At 42.3% G+C, this 15,783-nt stretch overlaps 1 protein-coding gene across 3 annotated transcripts in view; it reads left to right on the top strand.

Moving 5' to 3' along the window:
* kiaa0513 (KIAA0513 ortholog) overlaps positions 1–15,783 on the top strand; it is a 54,751-nt gene that overhangs the window by 23,400 nt on the left and 15,568 nt on the right. For 2 of the 3 annotated variants that reach the window (XM_030731675.1, XM_030731672.1), the window contains exons 3-8: positions 6,355–6,454; positions 10,858–10,931; positions 13,134–13,204; positions 14,331–14,538; positions 14,627–14,667; positions 14,756–14,828. In XM_030731675.1, coding sequence (XP_030587535.1) covers positions 6,355–6,454; positions 10,858–10,931; positions 13,134–13,204; positions 14,331–14,538; positions 14,627–14,667; positions 14,756–14,828 — 567 coding nt within the window. The remainder of the gene's footprint in view (positions 1–6,354; positions 6,455–10,857; positions 10,932–13,133; positions 13,205–14,330; positions 14,539–14,626; positions 14,668–14,755; positions 14,829–15,783) is intronic. The other variant, XM_030731673.1, reaches the window with a different exon arrangement.

Genomic DNA, 15,783 nt, shown 5'->3' with positions numbered 1-15,783 from the left:
ATTATGGTGTTGAAAGTAAGTAGCCTGATGCTTCTAGATTAGTGACTCCAAAGCAGGCTGAGTCAAAACCTGAGATGGAGTCTGGGTTTGTTTAAAGCTGAGGACAGTGACTCAGTCCCTGCTCACTGACAGGATTCCCAGAGTCTGGAAGCTAATACACTGTAAGTAATACACTGTAATACACTGTAAGTTTCAGCTCATTCTCAGGTGCTGGCAGGTTTCATGGATCCTCAGGTTTGTCACAGAGGATTAAAGGCAGCCAGACTTTGATCAATTCATTTCAGTTTTATGTGTATAGCGCCAAATCACAACAGTCACCTCAAGGCTCTTTCCACAGAAGAGCTGAAGGCTCTGCATCCCATTCTACTCTTAAGTATCCTGGAACCACAAGTAAGCCAGCAGTCTGAAGTATAAACAGACTGCTCTTTGTTTAAATAGTGAATATAAGAAACTTGCTAATATAAGGTTTACAGTGAATATAAACAAATCACAGGAACCTCCCCAGCAGTCTAGGCCTATAGCAGCATAACTAAGAGAGGCTTCAGGGTCACCTGATCCAGCAACTGTGTTCAGACCAGTATCATTTTATTTTACATTGTGATAACCCTGGGTCAGTTCAGTGCAGATTAAATGAAGCACTGTACTCGCAGATATTGAATATGGATGCACTGAAGCTCATCAGGATATTTATTTGGAATCTGTGGCTGAAAATAATCATTTTACTTAACTAGTAAGTCCAGAAGCTCATATTTCTGTCATAACATTGTTTAATAGTGAACGCTTTCCTACGATATCCGCTAACATTTGCACAAAAGATGGCAAAACCCGCAATAATCTCTACAAATGCATCTCAGAGTTGGAATATCAGCGCTCTCTTACACCACATTAATCTAATTTCAAGTGCTTATTGAACTCACTGCCTTAATAATATCACTATATAAACGCTGTCCATTGAAATCCTCTTACCTGAACACTGCAGCATCCGCCGGAAGTCAGCGAGCATGGCTTCTGTAGTCCTTCTTCTGTAGTCCTTCATCCCTCTGTCAGTGATCCTCCGTTAGAACGATAACTACCTTCTCGACTGACTACGAGGTGCAGACGGCCCTTGCTGGCCCATATCTACAGGCCTGAAAACCGCTAATAAAGTCAGTAATTACCTCATAACATCCGAAGCGGGTGAACTAATGCAATTTACCTGGACAGCAACGGGAATACGCGTGACCGTGGTCACGGCCGATGGGGGTCATGGGTACTGTAGTTCATTTATTTATTCATCGTTGGTTCATGGATTTAACACAGAGGGAAAACGGCTTCAGACCACGGAACTCAAAGAAAAAATTGGACACCGAATATAGCACTAACCATAAACACGTAAATATAAATTTAGACCTAAAAAGCCCCACAATTGTCATTGTTACAACCATAAGCAGCACCCCAGATTAAATGAAACAAGGAGAAATTCATGTCAAAAGGAAAAGTGGCGCTTAAGGATCGCAATTAAAGGCATAATTCAGCTTCTGAGCTTCCAGTTCAAAAGAAAAGGGGGGGAAAAAAGGGGACAGGGGCAAAAAAAAAAACAAAAAAAACTATACTGCAGCTTAGAAGCCGTGCTCAGAGGCACGAACTTTATCCCACTGCATTTCAGGCAGAATAGAAGTCGTGCCGAGTAACACGAAAAAAAGAGGGAATTCGTGTTCATGAGCACGAATCAATAGATTAAATTTCGTGACTACTGCATGAAATGCCGTGAGACCGGGTTGGCTCAGCGCAGCACCGCTTCTTTTTTAACCCACTGTATTTATTTACTTATTTAGTTAAAAGATTAAGTGAAACAAAGGAATCTTTTGGTGATTCGCAATGGAAATGTGTGAAAGGTCATACTGACAAAAATTTTAGGCATCTATTTTAGGTTTTCAAAACTTGATACTTCACCAAAACTTTTTTGAATTACAGAACTCAACGTTTTTGTTAAGAAGGCGCCACCTTTTGGTGACAGTCTACAATTGAGGGAAAGGGGTGTGTTGATGCTGGAAAGTAGATACGCCCAGGAGAAGGAGGGGGACTTCCAGCCTGACGACAGCCAGACGTCGGCCAGCTGGGGGCTGGACTTCAGCTGGCCGACGTCTGGCTGGATGCGGCAACTTTAGGTGGCTGCATCTGTAAGGGTCTTCTGAACCGCTCTTTGTCTGGACCCTCACCCAGGACCAGTTTGCCATGGGAGATATCTCTTCCAAGTCCCTATTAGTAAATGATTTAATAATTGATCAACGTATTGATTTATTCTGCCTTACAGAAACCTGGTTACAGCAGGAGGAATATGTTAGTTTAAATGAATCAACACCCCTGAGTCACAGTAACTGTCAGAATGCTCGAAGCACAGGTCGAGGAGGAGGAGTAGCCCTGAAAGCCCCCTCCTGTCTGATCATTTCTTAGTAACATTTACATTTACTTTAATGGATTACACAGATTACTGTAACTAAGTTTAAGGATCTAATTCCTTCATTATTATGCTCTTCAGTGCCAACACAGTGCAGAGCAGCTACCTAAACTCTGCTCCCAGTGAGGTTGATTATCTCGTCAATAGTTTTACATCCTCACTGCGTATAACTTTGGATACTGTGGCTCCTCTGAAAAGGAAAGCTTCAAATCAGAAGTGCCTGACTCCGTGGTATAATTCACAAACGCACAGCTTAAAGCAGATAACCCGAAAGCTGGAGAGGGAATGGCGTCTCACTAAATTAGAAGATGCTCATTTAGCCTGGAAAAAGAGTTTGTTGCTCTATAAAAAAGCCCTCCGTAAAGCTAGGACATCTTACTACTCATCATTAATTGAAGAAAATAAGAACAACCCCAGGTTTCTTTTCAGCACTGTAGCCAGGCTGACAAAGAGTCAGAGCTCTGTAGAGCCGAGTATTCCTTTCACTTTAACTAGTAGTGACTTCATGGATTTCTTTACAAATAAAATTTTAGACATTAGAGAAAAAATTATTCATAACCATCTCAAAGATTATTCTTCATGTTCGGCTGTTTTCAGCACTGCTGGTATTTGTTTAGACTCTTTGGCTCCAGTTGATCTTTCAGAGTTAACTTCAATAGTTACTTCCTCCAAACCAGCAACATGTTTATTAGATCCCATTCCTACTAGACTGTTCAAAGAAGTCTTTCCAATTATTGATGCTTCAATCTTAAAAATGATCAATCAGTCTTTATTAGTTGGCTATGTACCACAGACCTTCAAGGTGGCTGTAATTAAACCTCTGCTTAAAAAGCCATCACTGACCCAGCTGTCTTAGCTAATTATAGGCCAATCTCCAACCTTCCTTTTCTCTCAAAGATTCTTGAAAGAGTAGTTGTAAAACAGCTAACTGATCATCTGCAGAGGAACGGTTTATTTGAAGAGTTTCAGTCAGGTTTCAGAATTCATCACAGTACAGAAACAGCATTAGTGAAGGTTACCAATGATCTTCTTAGAGCCTCTGACAGTGGACTCATCTCTGTTCTTGTCCTGTTGGACCTCAGTGCAGCTTTTGATACTGTTGACCATAACATTTTATTACAGAGATTAGAGCTTGCTATAGGTATTAAAGGTACTGCACTGCAGTGGTTTGAATCATATTTATCTCATAGACTCCAATTTGTTCATGTAAATGGGGAGTCTTCTTCACACACTAAGGTTAATTATGGAGTTCCACAGGGTTCTGTGCTAGGACCAATTTTATTTACATTATACATGCTTCCCTTAGGCAGAATTATTAGAAAGCACTGCATCAATTTTCATTGTTATGCAGATGATACTCAGCTTTATCTATCAGTGAAGCCAGATGACACACATCAATTAATTAAACTGCAGGAATGTCTTAAAGACATTAAGGCCTGGATGACCTCTAATTTCCTGCTTCTAAATTCAGATAAAACTGAAATTCTTGTTCTCGGCCCCACAAATCTTAGAAACATGGTGTCTAACCAGATATTTACTCTGGATGGCATTACTTTGGCCTCCAGTAACACTGTGAGAAATCTTGGAGTCATTTTTGACCAGGATATGTCCTTTAATGCACATATTAAACAAATATGTAGGACCGCTTTTTTGCATTTGCGCAATATTTCTAAAATTAGAAACATCCTTTCTCAGAGTGATGCTGAAAAGCTAATTCATGCATTTATTACTTCTAGGCTGGACTATTGTAATTCATTATTATCAGGCTGTCCTAAAAGCTCCCTGAAAAGCCTTCAGCTGATCCAAAATGCTGCAGCTAGAGTACTGACAGGGACTAGAAAGAGAGAGCAGATTTCTCCCATACTGGCTTCTCTTCATTGGCTCCCTGTTAAATCTAGAATAGAATTTAAAATCCTTCTCCTCACCTACAAGGTCTTGAATAATCAGGCCCCATCTTATCTTAAAGACCTCATAGTACCATATCACCCCAACAGAGCAAAGTCAGCAAACTTTTTAAGCTTTTTTTTTTCTTTCAGATTCTGATTGGTTATTTCATGCATGTAGTTTTTATGTAACCATTACAAGTTATTGATTTACACAGGGTGGCCATGGGTCCTTATTAAATATCCATTTATTAATAAATGCCTTTGTAAGTCATCAGCTACATTGACAGATGTACTGGCGATGTAATGATGGTCAAAACCTACAAAAAGAACATCCAGCTCCATCATGGTGAACACAGGGTCCCCTCAGGGTTGTGTTTTGAGCCCCCTCCTGTTCAGCCTGTTTACCCATGACTACACTGCCAACCATGCCATATCCTTAAGTATGCAGACGTCATGACTGTGATGGGCCTCAATAAGAACAACGATGAGGCCGCATACAGAATGGAGGTGGAGCAGTTGACATTGTGGTGCAGGTCCCACAACCTATTCCTTAACATAGAAAAAACAAAGGAGATGATGATGGATTTCAGAAAACCGTGTAGACAGGCCTACAGTCCTGCAAACCATCTGCTGTGGAGAGGGTCAGCAGTGTCAGGTTTATCAGAGTTCACCTGGCAGAGGACTTGACCTTCACCACCACTGCAGCCATTGTCAAGAAGGTCCAACAGCAGCTCCACCCACTTAGGAGACTCAGGAAAGCAGGTCTCCCCACCATCCACTTGATCACCTTCTACAGGGGTACCATTGAGAGTATTATGACCTAGAGCTTCACCCTCCTCCTCTCACTGCTGGACATCTACAGTGAGCGCTGCATCCATAGGGTGTCAGATATCCTAAAAGACCGTTACCACCCATCTCACAGTCTGTTCTCCTGACAGAAGATAAGAGGTTCTGATTCAGCAGACTTTTTGACAGCTTCTTCCCTCAGGCTATGAAACAAACTGTGACCCCCTAACTTTTTTTGGATAGTGCAATGGGACTATATTGTTAAGCCCATGTTATTTTTGAGACAAGGCAAACTTTAAACCATATTTAAACTGAAAAGTGTACATTTGCCTGGTTCTTGTTTTACTTAATTCTACTGTTGCTGTTTTCATATAAATGGAGAAATGGTTAAGAAGAACATTAGGCTAATAAGAAAGATTAAAATTACCATGCTGGTTAGCACTGCTGCCTCACAGCTAGAAGTTCTGGCTTCAAATCCACCTTGGTCTGGGTCTTTCTGTGTGGAGTTTGCATGTTCTCCCCATGTCTGCGTGGGTTTCCTCTCACAGTCCAAAGACATGCAGTTACTAGGGTTAGGTTAGTTGGTGATTCTAAATTGCCAATAGGTGTGAATGTGAGTGTAAATGGTTGTCTGTCTCTCTGTGTTAGCCCTGCGACAGGCCGGTGACCTGTACAGGGTGTACCCTGCCTCTCGCCCTATGTCAGCTGGGATAGGCTCCAGCCCCCCCCGTGACCCTGAACAGAATAACTGGAAGAGAACGGATGGATGTTATGTTAAAAAAAAAAAAAATTACAAAAGTCCCCAATGCTTGGACCCTGTAGAGCGTTAATTTGCCCCAGCAGGTCGCTAGGTAGCAAATACATAGGTGGAGGGGGGATTCCTCCTTGGTTATCAGGAGACTGCTAATGCTAATGGCCATGCCCATGCTTGCAGTGATAGCGAAGAGTTAAGATAGTGAAGTGGTAAAATAAAAACCCGGCGCAGCACCAGGCGAGCAACCACCTGGCTAGAACACTGCTTTAAGAACTGGCTGTTAGCTCATTGATGTAAAATCAGTGATTGCCAGATGTCTGCATATTATATACTACAAAGTGTTAGTATGTGTGTATGACCTTTTATCAAGCTTTGTCAGTCCAAATTTCTTTTGTACTTTTGCTTGGATTTTTGGATTTGAAGTGAAGTGTCTTTTCACAGGGTCTGTAAATCACGCCTGTAATGATTTTTTTTCACCCATGTTTTCACAGAGAGGACTTTGACCAAGAAGAGAAGGCTCGTTTTGGAGAGCTGTGCAGTGGAGAGAATGGAAAAGGCAGGGAGTGGTTTGCCAAGTACGTCAGCGCTCAGGTAAGTGTGGAGAAATGATGAAATGGTCCCATGTCATACCCATAATATACCATAAGCACTAAGCAAACAAAAACAGGTCAGTTTCTACTTTATTCTCTTCTAAGTTGGAGGAATCTGGTTTCAGAAGTGACTGTCACACTAAAAACATGATCTTGATGTGAGGAGGGGCATTAGGGGACATTAAGAATAAAACATGGCAGAATACAAGGAGAAAACAAAGGAGTACTGAACCACAACAGGCTAGTCCACATTATTGCTCGGGAGCTGTAGGGTAGTCAGCGTCGTGAGAAGAAAACGATGAACTGCCTCTGGGCAAATGGAGGAATCTAAAGGAAGCCAGTTTCTGCAGAGCTTTGATATTGGAGCACTCTGATTGCTGCTGTCATTTTGACTTCTTGGAAAACAACCTTGAGCAGAGATGGAAACTGTGCATCTGCTGCAGATGATTCAGAAACAGCATTCAGTTTACTGGGGTCCATGTTGTAGGCTGAGCACTCTAATGTACCACTGACTTTTTAGACAGTTGATTGTAACATTTTTTTTCCTTATAATGTCCGCTACTCAAAAAATGAAGGAACTGTCCTTCCTTATTCATTGGCCAATTCTTTTTTTTTTTGCATTTTTGGCCACAGCGGCTTTTGTTGGCAGTGGAGAGAGACAGGAAATGGGGGAAAGATACAGGGGAAGACACGCGGGCAAATTGGCGACAGGCCGGGACGCGAACCCACGCCGCCCGCACCGCAGCATATGTATGTGGTTGCCGGCTTCACCGCTAAGCCACCCAGGCGCCCTTCATTGGCCAATTCTTCTGAAACTTCAAAACGTATCAGTTCAGGGATGGTTGACCTCCAGCCACAATATATCACATATTGTATGAGTAAAACATTTGACAGCAGCGCTCTAAAGGCCCACTTGTTTTTGTTGCTCTTTCAGCTTATCAGCCAGTGTCCTGCTGCCAGCTGATAGCATTTCTCTGACCAAAGATTAGGTATTTATATCCTGGACCTCCTCCAGTCTTCAGAAAAGTGCCTCATTAATTTGATCAGCTGCCACTTGCTCCTCTCTCTCAGTGCCTTTTCTTTCCGGAGCTGTCAGTCAGAGTCTATCATGTTGAAGGTCTTGAGGTTTGCAGTCTCTATCTGGTTCCTTAAGTCCTTTCCTTACTTGAGCATTTGCTGTAGCTCTTCTGAGATCTGCACGTTTTTATTTCCTTGTGAAGAGTCGTTGTGATTACCAGTGTTTCAAGCTCTCTCTGGACCCTCAGTTTTCTCTCTCTGGAGTTCAGAGATTCTCTGGCACCTGTTCTGTCACATTGACCTGTGACAAGAAATTGGAGATCCAAGTTCTAGATGGTGCAGAGCTGTCAGGTTTGTTTAGAGTCAAAAATGGGAAACACACAAGAGTGAATGTTTCAAGTGAACTATAAAAACCTTGCTGTAAAATTGGGTAGTGCTGATAAAACTGCTTGTGTACATTTAATTCCCTCTGGCCTTCTTGAGGTTCTCACATCACCAGGAAATGGCTCACCAGTGGCATCAGCGATAAGTCTGTTATTTTTTTTCCATTAGCAGGCCCCGACCAATGACATGTTCTTCTTTCTGACTGTTTTAATGTTTGCAACTATGAGCCCGCTGATTGTTACAAAAAGCATCAATCTCACAAATATATCTCACAAATATACAACAGCAAAAGGCTCAGTAATTTCCTGGAAAGCCAGAGACTGTCATTTTTATCAGGGAAAAAGAAGAGAAAAATAGAAAAAAGAAACAGGAAAGAGTGCAAGTAGGTAAACCAAATAGTTTGTCACTTGTTAAACATAAGATATTGACAATATTTGCAAAATTAAAGATTGTGTGGGGAAAACAAAATAAAAGCAGAAGCATAGTTACACAAACCAACCATTTGTGTTATTATGTGGGTGTATGTGTTTGTGTCATGAAATGTGCTTACCAATGAAGGCAGAAAGCCGCAGCCCCGCCCACCAGAAGCTAGAGGCAGGCAAAGAGAACCCCAGGTAGCCCAGGCCACCAGCAGCCCATCAAGACCTACGAAGACCCGCGGCCACTCATTCTAAAGACAACCGTACACCCCTCCCAGCAGACGGGGGAGGAGGGTCTCAGACGGAGTCCCCGCAGTCAAGGAGCAAGGACACCAGAGAACCTGAGGCAACGAGAAGCCAGCCCCCCCCCAGCGGCCAGCCCCCCTGCACCCGAGGGCCGCCCGAGCCCCCACAGAGCCCCCCCCACGCCGAAGAAGCCAATGCAGCCCCGCGCCACAGCCCCAAGGGAAGCAGGTCACCACCCACATCAGAACATCCAGCCCCACCCAGGAACCCGGAGGTACCCACACCCCAGGGGGGCAGGGGGGGGGGCAACCAGCAAGGAGCGGCCAGGAGGCAAGGCACAGGCCCAGACCCAAGTCCAGCCAAACATACAAACACACGCACACCCGCAAGCACACCCGTGTACACATTTATGCACAAACACACTCACCCACACACACATATAAACATAGATACACCATACGTACACATCCACTCGCCCACCCATACTCACGAAGACTGTGACGAATACAAAGACACACATTCATCCATAGCTACCCACCCTCTGAAGATGGGGCGAGTGGAAACCACCCCAGGGCCAACAGTGACCCCAAGACGCCGCCAGCCCGGTCCCAAGGAACCACCCGACCCCCACCCCGGGCAAGGTGTAAGAAATCGGGGTGTGAGATGACCCGCCCCCCCTCCCCCCGCCCAACTTGTAAGTGTATGTGTTTATGTTGTGAATGAATGAGGTGTGTAGGGTGCAGTTAAAATTGAGGGGGCAGTTGTGCCACAAGCACTAACTGCTGGACGTCAGTGCTCGCCCACACTGCCCCCCCAAAACCCTCCATGTCTAAAGTGCAAATAAAATTTGGGGACAGACAGTAAAGAGGATCTGAATGGAGCCAGCGGCCCCATCTCATCAACCTCTATGTAACATGCCTGCCCCAAAGGTCCTATGTATATCTTGTAGTATGTGTGTATGTGTTGTGAATTATAATGACTATAGTGCAATTAAAAAAAGAGAGGCAAGTGGCCGCGTGGCTCTGCATGTAGCCTCTCCACCCTACACCCTACGTGTGTGTGTGTGTGTGTGTGTGTGTGTGTGTGTGTGTGGAGGGGGGGGCAGGAGATATGACCAGGAAAGGGAAGGGGGGGGGAGTAGCTGCATTAATAACAGAACATGACAGCAAATGTCCTTTATTTTAAAGAAAGATTTATAACCTTTTCCTAAACAGTTGGGATGCATTTCATTGCTAGTTGTACCTTGTATGACCATGCATGTGACAAATAAACTATGATTTGATTTGATGTTGTGTAAACAATGCCGTTAGAGCCTGGATCTGCAGTCACCCTCTTTCAGTGCTAAGGTTTGATATATCAGGACATTGTATAAATACCAGTAGGTCTTAAGATTACTTAGAGATGGCCTTAGATGAAAAACAACTGTGTCATTATTTAGAAAAGTCAAAATGCAGACGGACACTCTTTATAGATTATCAGCATGTGTGAGCACCTGTATAACGTTTGCCAGTTTGGTGATCTGGAGCATTCAGGTGTATATTAACACACCTGGGGTGAGGGGTTCAGTCACTGCTCCCCCACGTGGAAAGGAGCCAGGTGACGTGCTTCAGACATCTGACTAGTAGGCTTCCATGACCCTTTGCTGCCCCCACACTGCCTCTGCACTTCAACCCTGTTCATTCAGCCTGAGCTGAACATATTACAATGTTGTGTTGAAAATAAAAATGTTTATTAATTTCAGCATCTTGGGCACTCCATGTTGCAGAAATAAAACACAAATGCTGAGCTAGCTGGCGAGGATTAGCTCGCTAACGTCAAACAAATTTTACATGAAAATTTGTTCCTGTTTTCTGGACATTTGTCATCTGATACAAAGAGTCCATTTTTAAAAGTAAATGATAAAATGACCCCCTCTCTATGGACTGGACCTATGAACCATGTGTAGAGCAGGTTTGGGACACACAGGCACAAACCACTGATGATAGAATAACACAAGACCCTACAGTGAACTTTGTTTTGTGTTTGAAATTATAACTTTTTCCAAAAGAAACCCCCCCCCCCCCCCCCCCCCAACAAACAAACAAAAAAAACAGCATCTCAGCAGATTTATTAATATTTTTTTTATGATGAAAAGTCTGTTTTGATTTGACTTTAAGTTTGAAATTACCTTTGAATTGTTTTCCTGTTTGACGCTGATGTGTTCATAATGGCTAAAATAACATTTAAAAAATGTGCGATATGTTTTATTGCAGGTCTTTAACTCCTCATGTCATGAAATCCAAAGTTCTGTGTGTCGTTACGTTTCCTTGGAATGACAAAAGTGTGTCTCTTTTCACAGCGCTGCCACTCAAAATGTGTGAGTGAAGCCACCTTCTACAGACTGGTGCAGTCTTTTGCTGTTGTACTGTTTGAGTGAGTAAATATGGTCTTACTGTACTTGACTTAAATGTCTATAAATATGCTACTGTTGAATTTTTAACTGAAGCCATCATGTTGAATAAGTGGTCACATAAATAGTGTACTATAAGTTTTTAAACAGAGCTGGAATCAGGCCTGCTTCTGGCATATGCTGCTCCAGCTGGCTCTAGTTTCTTTTTATAGACTTAATGTATTTTCAAGGTAATTTGAAGAACATTATTCCATATTTAATAAACAATAATTATATTTTTCAGTACATTGTGACATTAAAAGTGACTTCAGGTAATTAAAGTTATATTAGAAAATTAAACCATGGCATGAAATGCAGAAAGCTAAGAGGTAAACATTGAAATTAAAGTATTGTGCAGAAGTCTTGAGCCACCCCTCATGTATTTATATTTTGCTTCCAAGCAGCCAGATTTTTAATGTTTTAAGGCAGTGTTGAGCATCAGTTCTCCTGAAGGTGTTTCAAAGTTCCTCTGTGGACATTGGCTGCTTTTCACTCATTTTCAGTCCAGTCCTCGTGCATGACCATTTCATACTGCAATACTTCAAGCATAAAAAAAGTTCCTAACTCAAGAGATGGACCAGTGTTGTGTCTATACATAACAGACAACTTAGCAGAGGACCAATTTTAAGTTGTAGCTTTAGGTACTTTGTTACCAGTAGCCTTTCATACAGTTTGTTCCCATTTCTTTAGCTGAATCTATGAAAAATGTCAAAGATAACTCATTTTGACAACATAAAATAGTATTTTTACACCAACAAGGTGATTTCCAAAGAGCTTCTAGCTGAAAACTTGGCAAATTTCAGCATGCTGTGCAAAAGAAGTTGCAGGCCTAAAAAAATGAAAAGTCATGTCCTGAAGAAATGAAAAACAATTCCAGCAGAGACCTGACAGGACCGGAGAGATCATCTGGACCTTCAGCTGATCCATCTGCTGTTCACTGAAGCCTCATCAGAAATGCTCTCAGGGGAAGGGCGGCTGTCAGGAAGCCATTCTGCCACATTACACAAGAACTGCACTGAACATCAGTGGCAGCAGGTCTGATGGAGGGATGGATCAATGTGCACGGAGGTCAGGAGAGGTCCAACAGTGAGTGTCTGCAGCCATCTGTAAAGCACTGTGGAGGCTCTGTCAAGTTTGGGGCTGCAATCATTCACCTTATTTATTTTGTTTATACTCAAATCTGCATTTAATCATTAATTCATCTCTGGCTCTCTTCCACAGCATGTCTTTTCTCTCCCCTCAGCCCCCTCACAGCAGATGACCCCCCCCCCCCCCTCCCTGAGCCTGTTTCTGCTGGAGGTTTCTTCCTGTTAAAAGGGAGTTTTTCCTTCCCACTGTCACCAAGTGCAGCTCATAGGGGGTCGTTTAGACTGTTGGGTTTTCTCTGTATTATTGTAGGGTCTTTACCCACAATACAAAGTGCCTTGTGTTGACTGTTTGTTGTGATTTGGTGCTATATGAATAAAATTGAATTGAATTTCATCCATTGGTGTTGGAGATCTTATCAAAATGTAACACCTTCTGGAAAGCGTGTGATTGACAGCACTTTCATTTTTCAGCATGACAATGATCACAAACACAGTGTAGTAAAAGCATCCCTGGATAGAAGAACATGGATCGGCCTCCCCAGAGACCTCAACATTACTGAAGCAGTGTGAGATCATCCTGACAGAGAACAGAACCAAAGGCAGAAACATTCAAAGAATTGCTCTGAATGTCCTTCAAGAAGCCTGGAGAACCGTTCCTGAAGACTGCTTAAAGCAATTACAGGAAGCTGCTCAGAGAGTTCAGAATAAAGGAGGTCACAGCAAGAGATTTAATGAAACATGTAAATGTGAATGGAAATACAGTACCTAAGGCAAAAACAGTTTGTATAATTCAATCTCCCATTTTCCTAAAAAATATGAAGAAACAAGGGGTGGCACAAGATGTTTGCTCAAAACTGTACAGGGTAACAAACTGATTAAAATGCTGAGGCAGAGTTTATCAAATATTAATGCCATTTTCAAAGTGAAATTTGGGTGGGTTTTTGTCTAACTCTCCAGATTTCAGAAAATTCAGCTTTGGTGCTCTTTGTTTAAATTCCAAGTGTACTAAAAATATCCCTCTGCGTACTGTACATAATGTTTCATTTATACATTAATTATTTAATAGGATGATCTGTAAAGAAATGCTGTTTATTACAGGTGTTACCAGATGGACGATTACAGCCCAGCAAAAAACCTCATGACCATGTGCTTCACCTATTATTACATTGGTAAGATCAAATGAACTTATTGTAAACATCATCTCGCTGTGTATGTCACCTTAGAGCAACTCTAAACTGTCGCTCGTTGAGAGGAACACCACATGCTGTTGAGCCGTCTTTGCAGCTCTTTACTGCAAAAGGCGAGCAGCGCCTCAGTGCTGATTCAGGGAATGCTGCCATCAGGGGTTGGCTCTGTGGTTTCTCTTGCAGCAGCACCACAAATTAAGGTGGTGTTTGTGCTTATGCAAGCAGGAAGCACGGAGTGATTAGTACACCACTGTGACACACTACATTGCATCAGCGTGTCTGCACGCACATCTGCTGAGTTAAATATTTTTTCTGCTTATAAAAACTTTCACTACATCACAAAGTGACAAGCTGAGGTCTGCCTGCAAACTGAAACACAAAGTAACAGCATGTTTCTGCTTTTTTGTTGTGAACACAGTCTTTCACACTGATTACTGTTTTCATTTCCAGCTCATGAAATGCTCCTGGCCAAAGTAAAGCTTTACTTCATGAAATTTCTCACAGCCCTGTTTTTAACCACGCCCATCAATCGGCAGAGGGAGCTGATGTATTCGCTCACATTGGTGTGTCTGTCTGATAGCATAACTCAGGAAATTATAAATGGAAAATGAATGGGGGTGGTACAAGCAGTAATTGTCTACATTTTGGTGGTGATCTGGATCATGATCTGCATCCAGGATTTTGTAAAAAGATTCTTTAGCATTGTGAGTCACATATTTGTGTCTAACCTTATGGATAAGTCACAATCGTCTACAAAAAATGAGAGTGCAATGTGACTGTAATATAGAAAAATTTGTTCATGATCGAAGCAGCAAAATTATTGTGATTGAGTATGACGACATTGGTTTTGCCTCGTGGAAAATTCAGGGTGGTATGCACAGTGCTGAGTGTCCTAGCTTGCTGTGTCAGTGAACACCTATGAAAATAAGCTTGGCTTCAGAAGCTAAACAGCAGGTAGCTGCTGTCAGGCACTGTTCTCTGCCCAGCCTGACCCGCCCTTTACATGTCAGAATAACTACAGCAAGCACAAAAAGGCCCATTTTAATAACTATAAAAAACATTTTTTTGATGCCTTGTTGAGATCGATGTTTTGAACTTTCCTTTTCAGGGAAATCTCAGCCGTCTCCTTCAGAGTTGCTGGATCGCAGCGGTGCTCCAGCTGGTCTGGACTCTTATCTCAACAAAGCTAACACCTGGTTGTCGGGGAAGAAAGATGCTGCTGAGCGCCTCCTTAAACACACATCTAGGACTGACGTCAAAGGCTTCTTTGGGGGCCTGGAGAGCAAGCTGAGGAGCTCAATGGCTCCGAAGTCAGAGTGAGCATATGTACCTCCTCCTTTGATTCCCTTTCATTAACACTGTCATATGTTGTCCTGTTCCTTATTCTTACAATCTCTTTTGTAGTGATGGGGAAAGTCCAGGTGAGACAAAGCCCAAATCCCCAGGTGTAGTACCTCAGAAATCACCTTTTCTCTTTGCTGCTCAAATGCTAGAAATGAACCTGAATCTGTTATGTTTCCTCTTCCTCCTCAGTGTCAGAAGTTCCAGCAGAAAAGAAAGGAGAAAAGGTGTACCTGTACACTCACCTGAAGCAGCAGCCTATCTGGTAAGAAACAGTCACGGGTGCTCACATGACTGCATCGAGTCGTGAATCATGGGGTGCAGAGTTTTTCACAGGGCTGCAGAGAGTCCATGAAAGCGTGACTGTGGCATTACAGCTGTGCGACATCATGACATTTTGAACCGTGACTATGAAATGAAGCAATCATATAAAATGAGAATTATCATAAAATAACAATGTTGAACCGAAAGTGACAGAAGCAAAAACGTTAAGGACTGAAGTAAAGAGTGACAAAGATAAAGCATTGCTGTGGTGGTGATATTAAATACTAATCAAATAATATGATATAAAATATAAACTTTTATAATGGACATTATAAAAAAGCGGTGACAGTGAAATAGCACCACCATAAATGAAGAAGTGACGATATGAAAAACTATCATTGCTGTTATTGTTAAGAATAGTTTGAATAGTTTTATGAAAATTTGACCTTATTTGACCTTGAAGGAGAGGTCAGAGGTCAAACCTCTGCACCCCTACAAAGTTTTTTGAGCCGTCGTGTTCACAGACAGGATGACACGCCAGCGCTTTTATGAATTCAGACACTGCGACTGCCACATGCTGCACTTTGGTTGTAGCTCTGTTTGGTTTACAGCTACTTTCAAAAAGCTGTTTTTACGTGTTAACATTCCCCCACTTTCACAGTTTGACCCCAGATGTGCAGATGTTAGAAATGGTTAGCACTGCAGTGTGAATCATACCACAGATTAGCAACAGTCTTATTTAGCCTGTAGCAGTGACAGGTTATTACTGTGAATCCTGCAAAGCATTCACAGTATTGTTCTTCTACTCCAAAAACCTTCGGTCGCTAAAAACTCAAGCGGCGTTTGGGCTACAGACACCGTTCTGGTATCAAAACATTCAGCCTGTTCTGGAGATTTATGCTATTACTTTTCTTTTTTGTAACCTTTATACTTTTTAAGATATTTAACTTTTTATA

Source organism: Archocentrus centrarchus, chromosome 6 (assembly GCF_007364275.1).
Source record: "Archocentrus centrarchus isolate MPI-CPG fArcCen1 chromosome 6, fArcCen1, whole genome shotgun sequence".
In the NCBI taxonomy this organism is placed as follows: Eukaryota; Metazoa; Chordata; class Actinopteri; order Cichliformes; family Cichlidae; genus Archocentrus; species Archocentrus centrarchus.
Note: the sequence above shows the minus strand (reverse complement) of the source record. Positions and strands in the feature narration are given on the sequence as shown.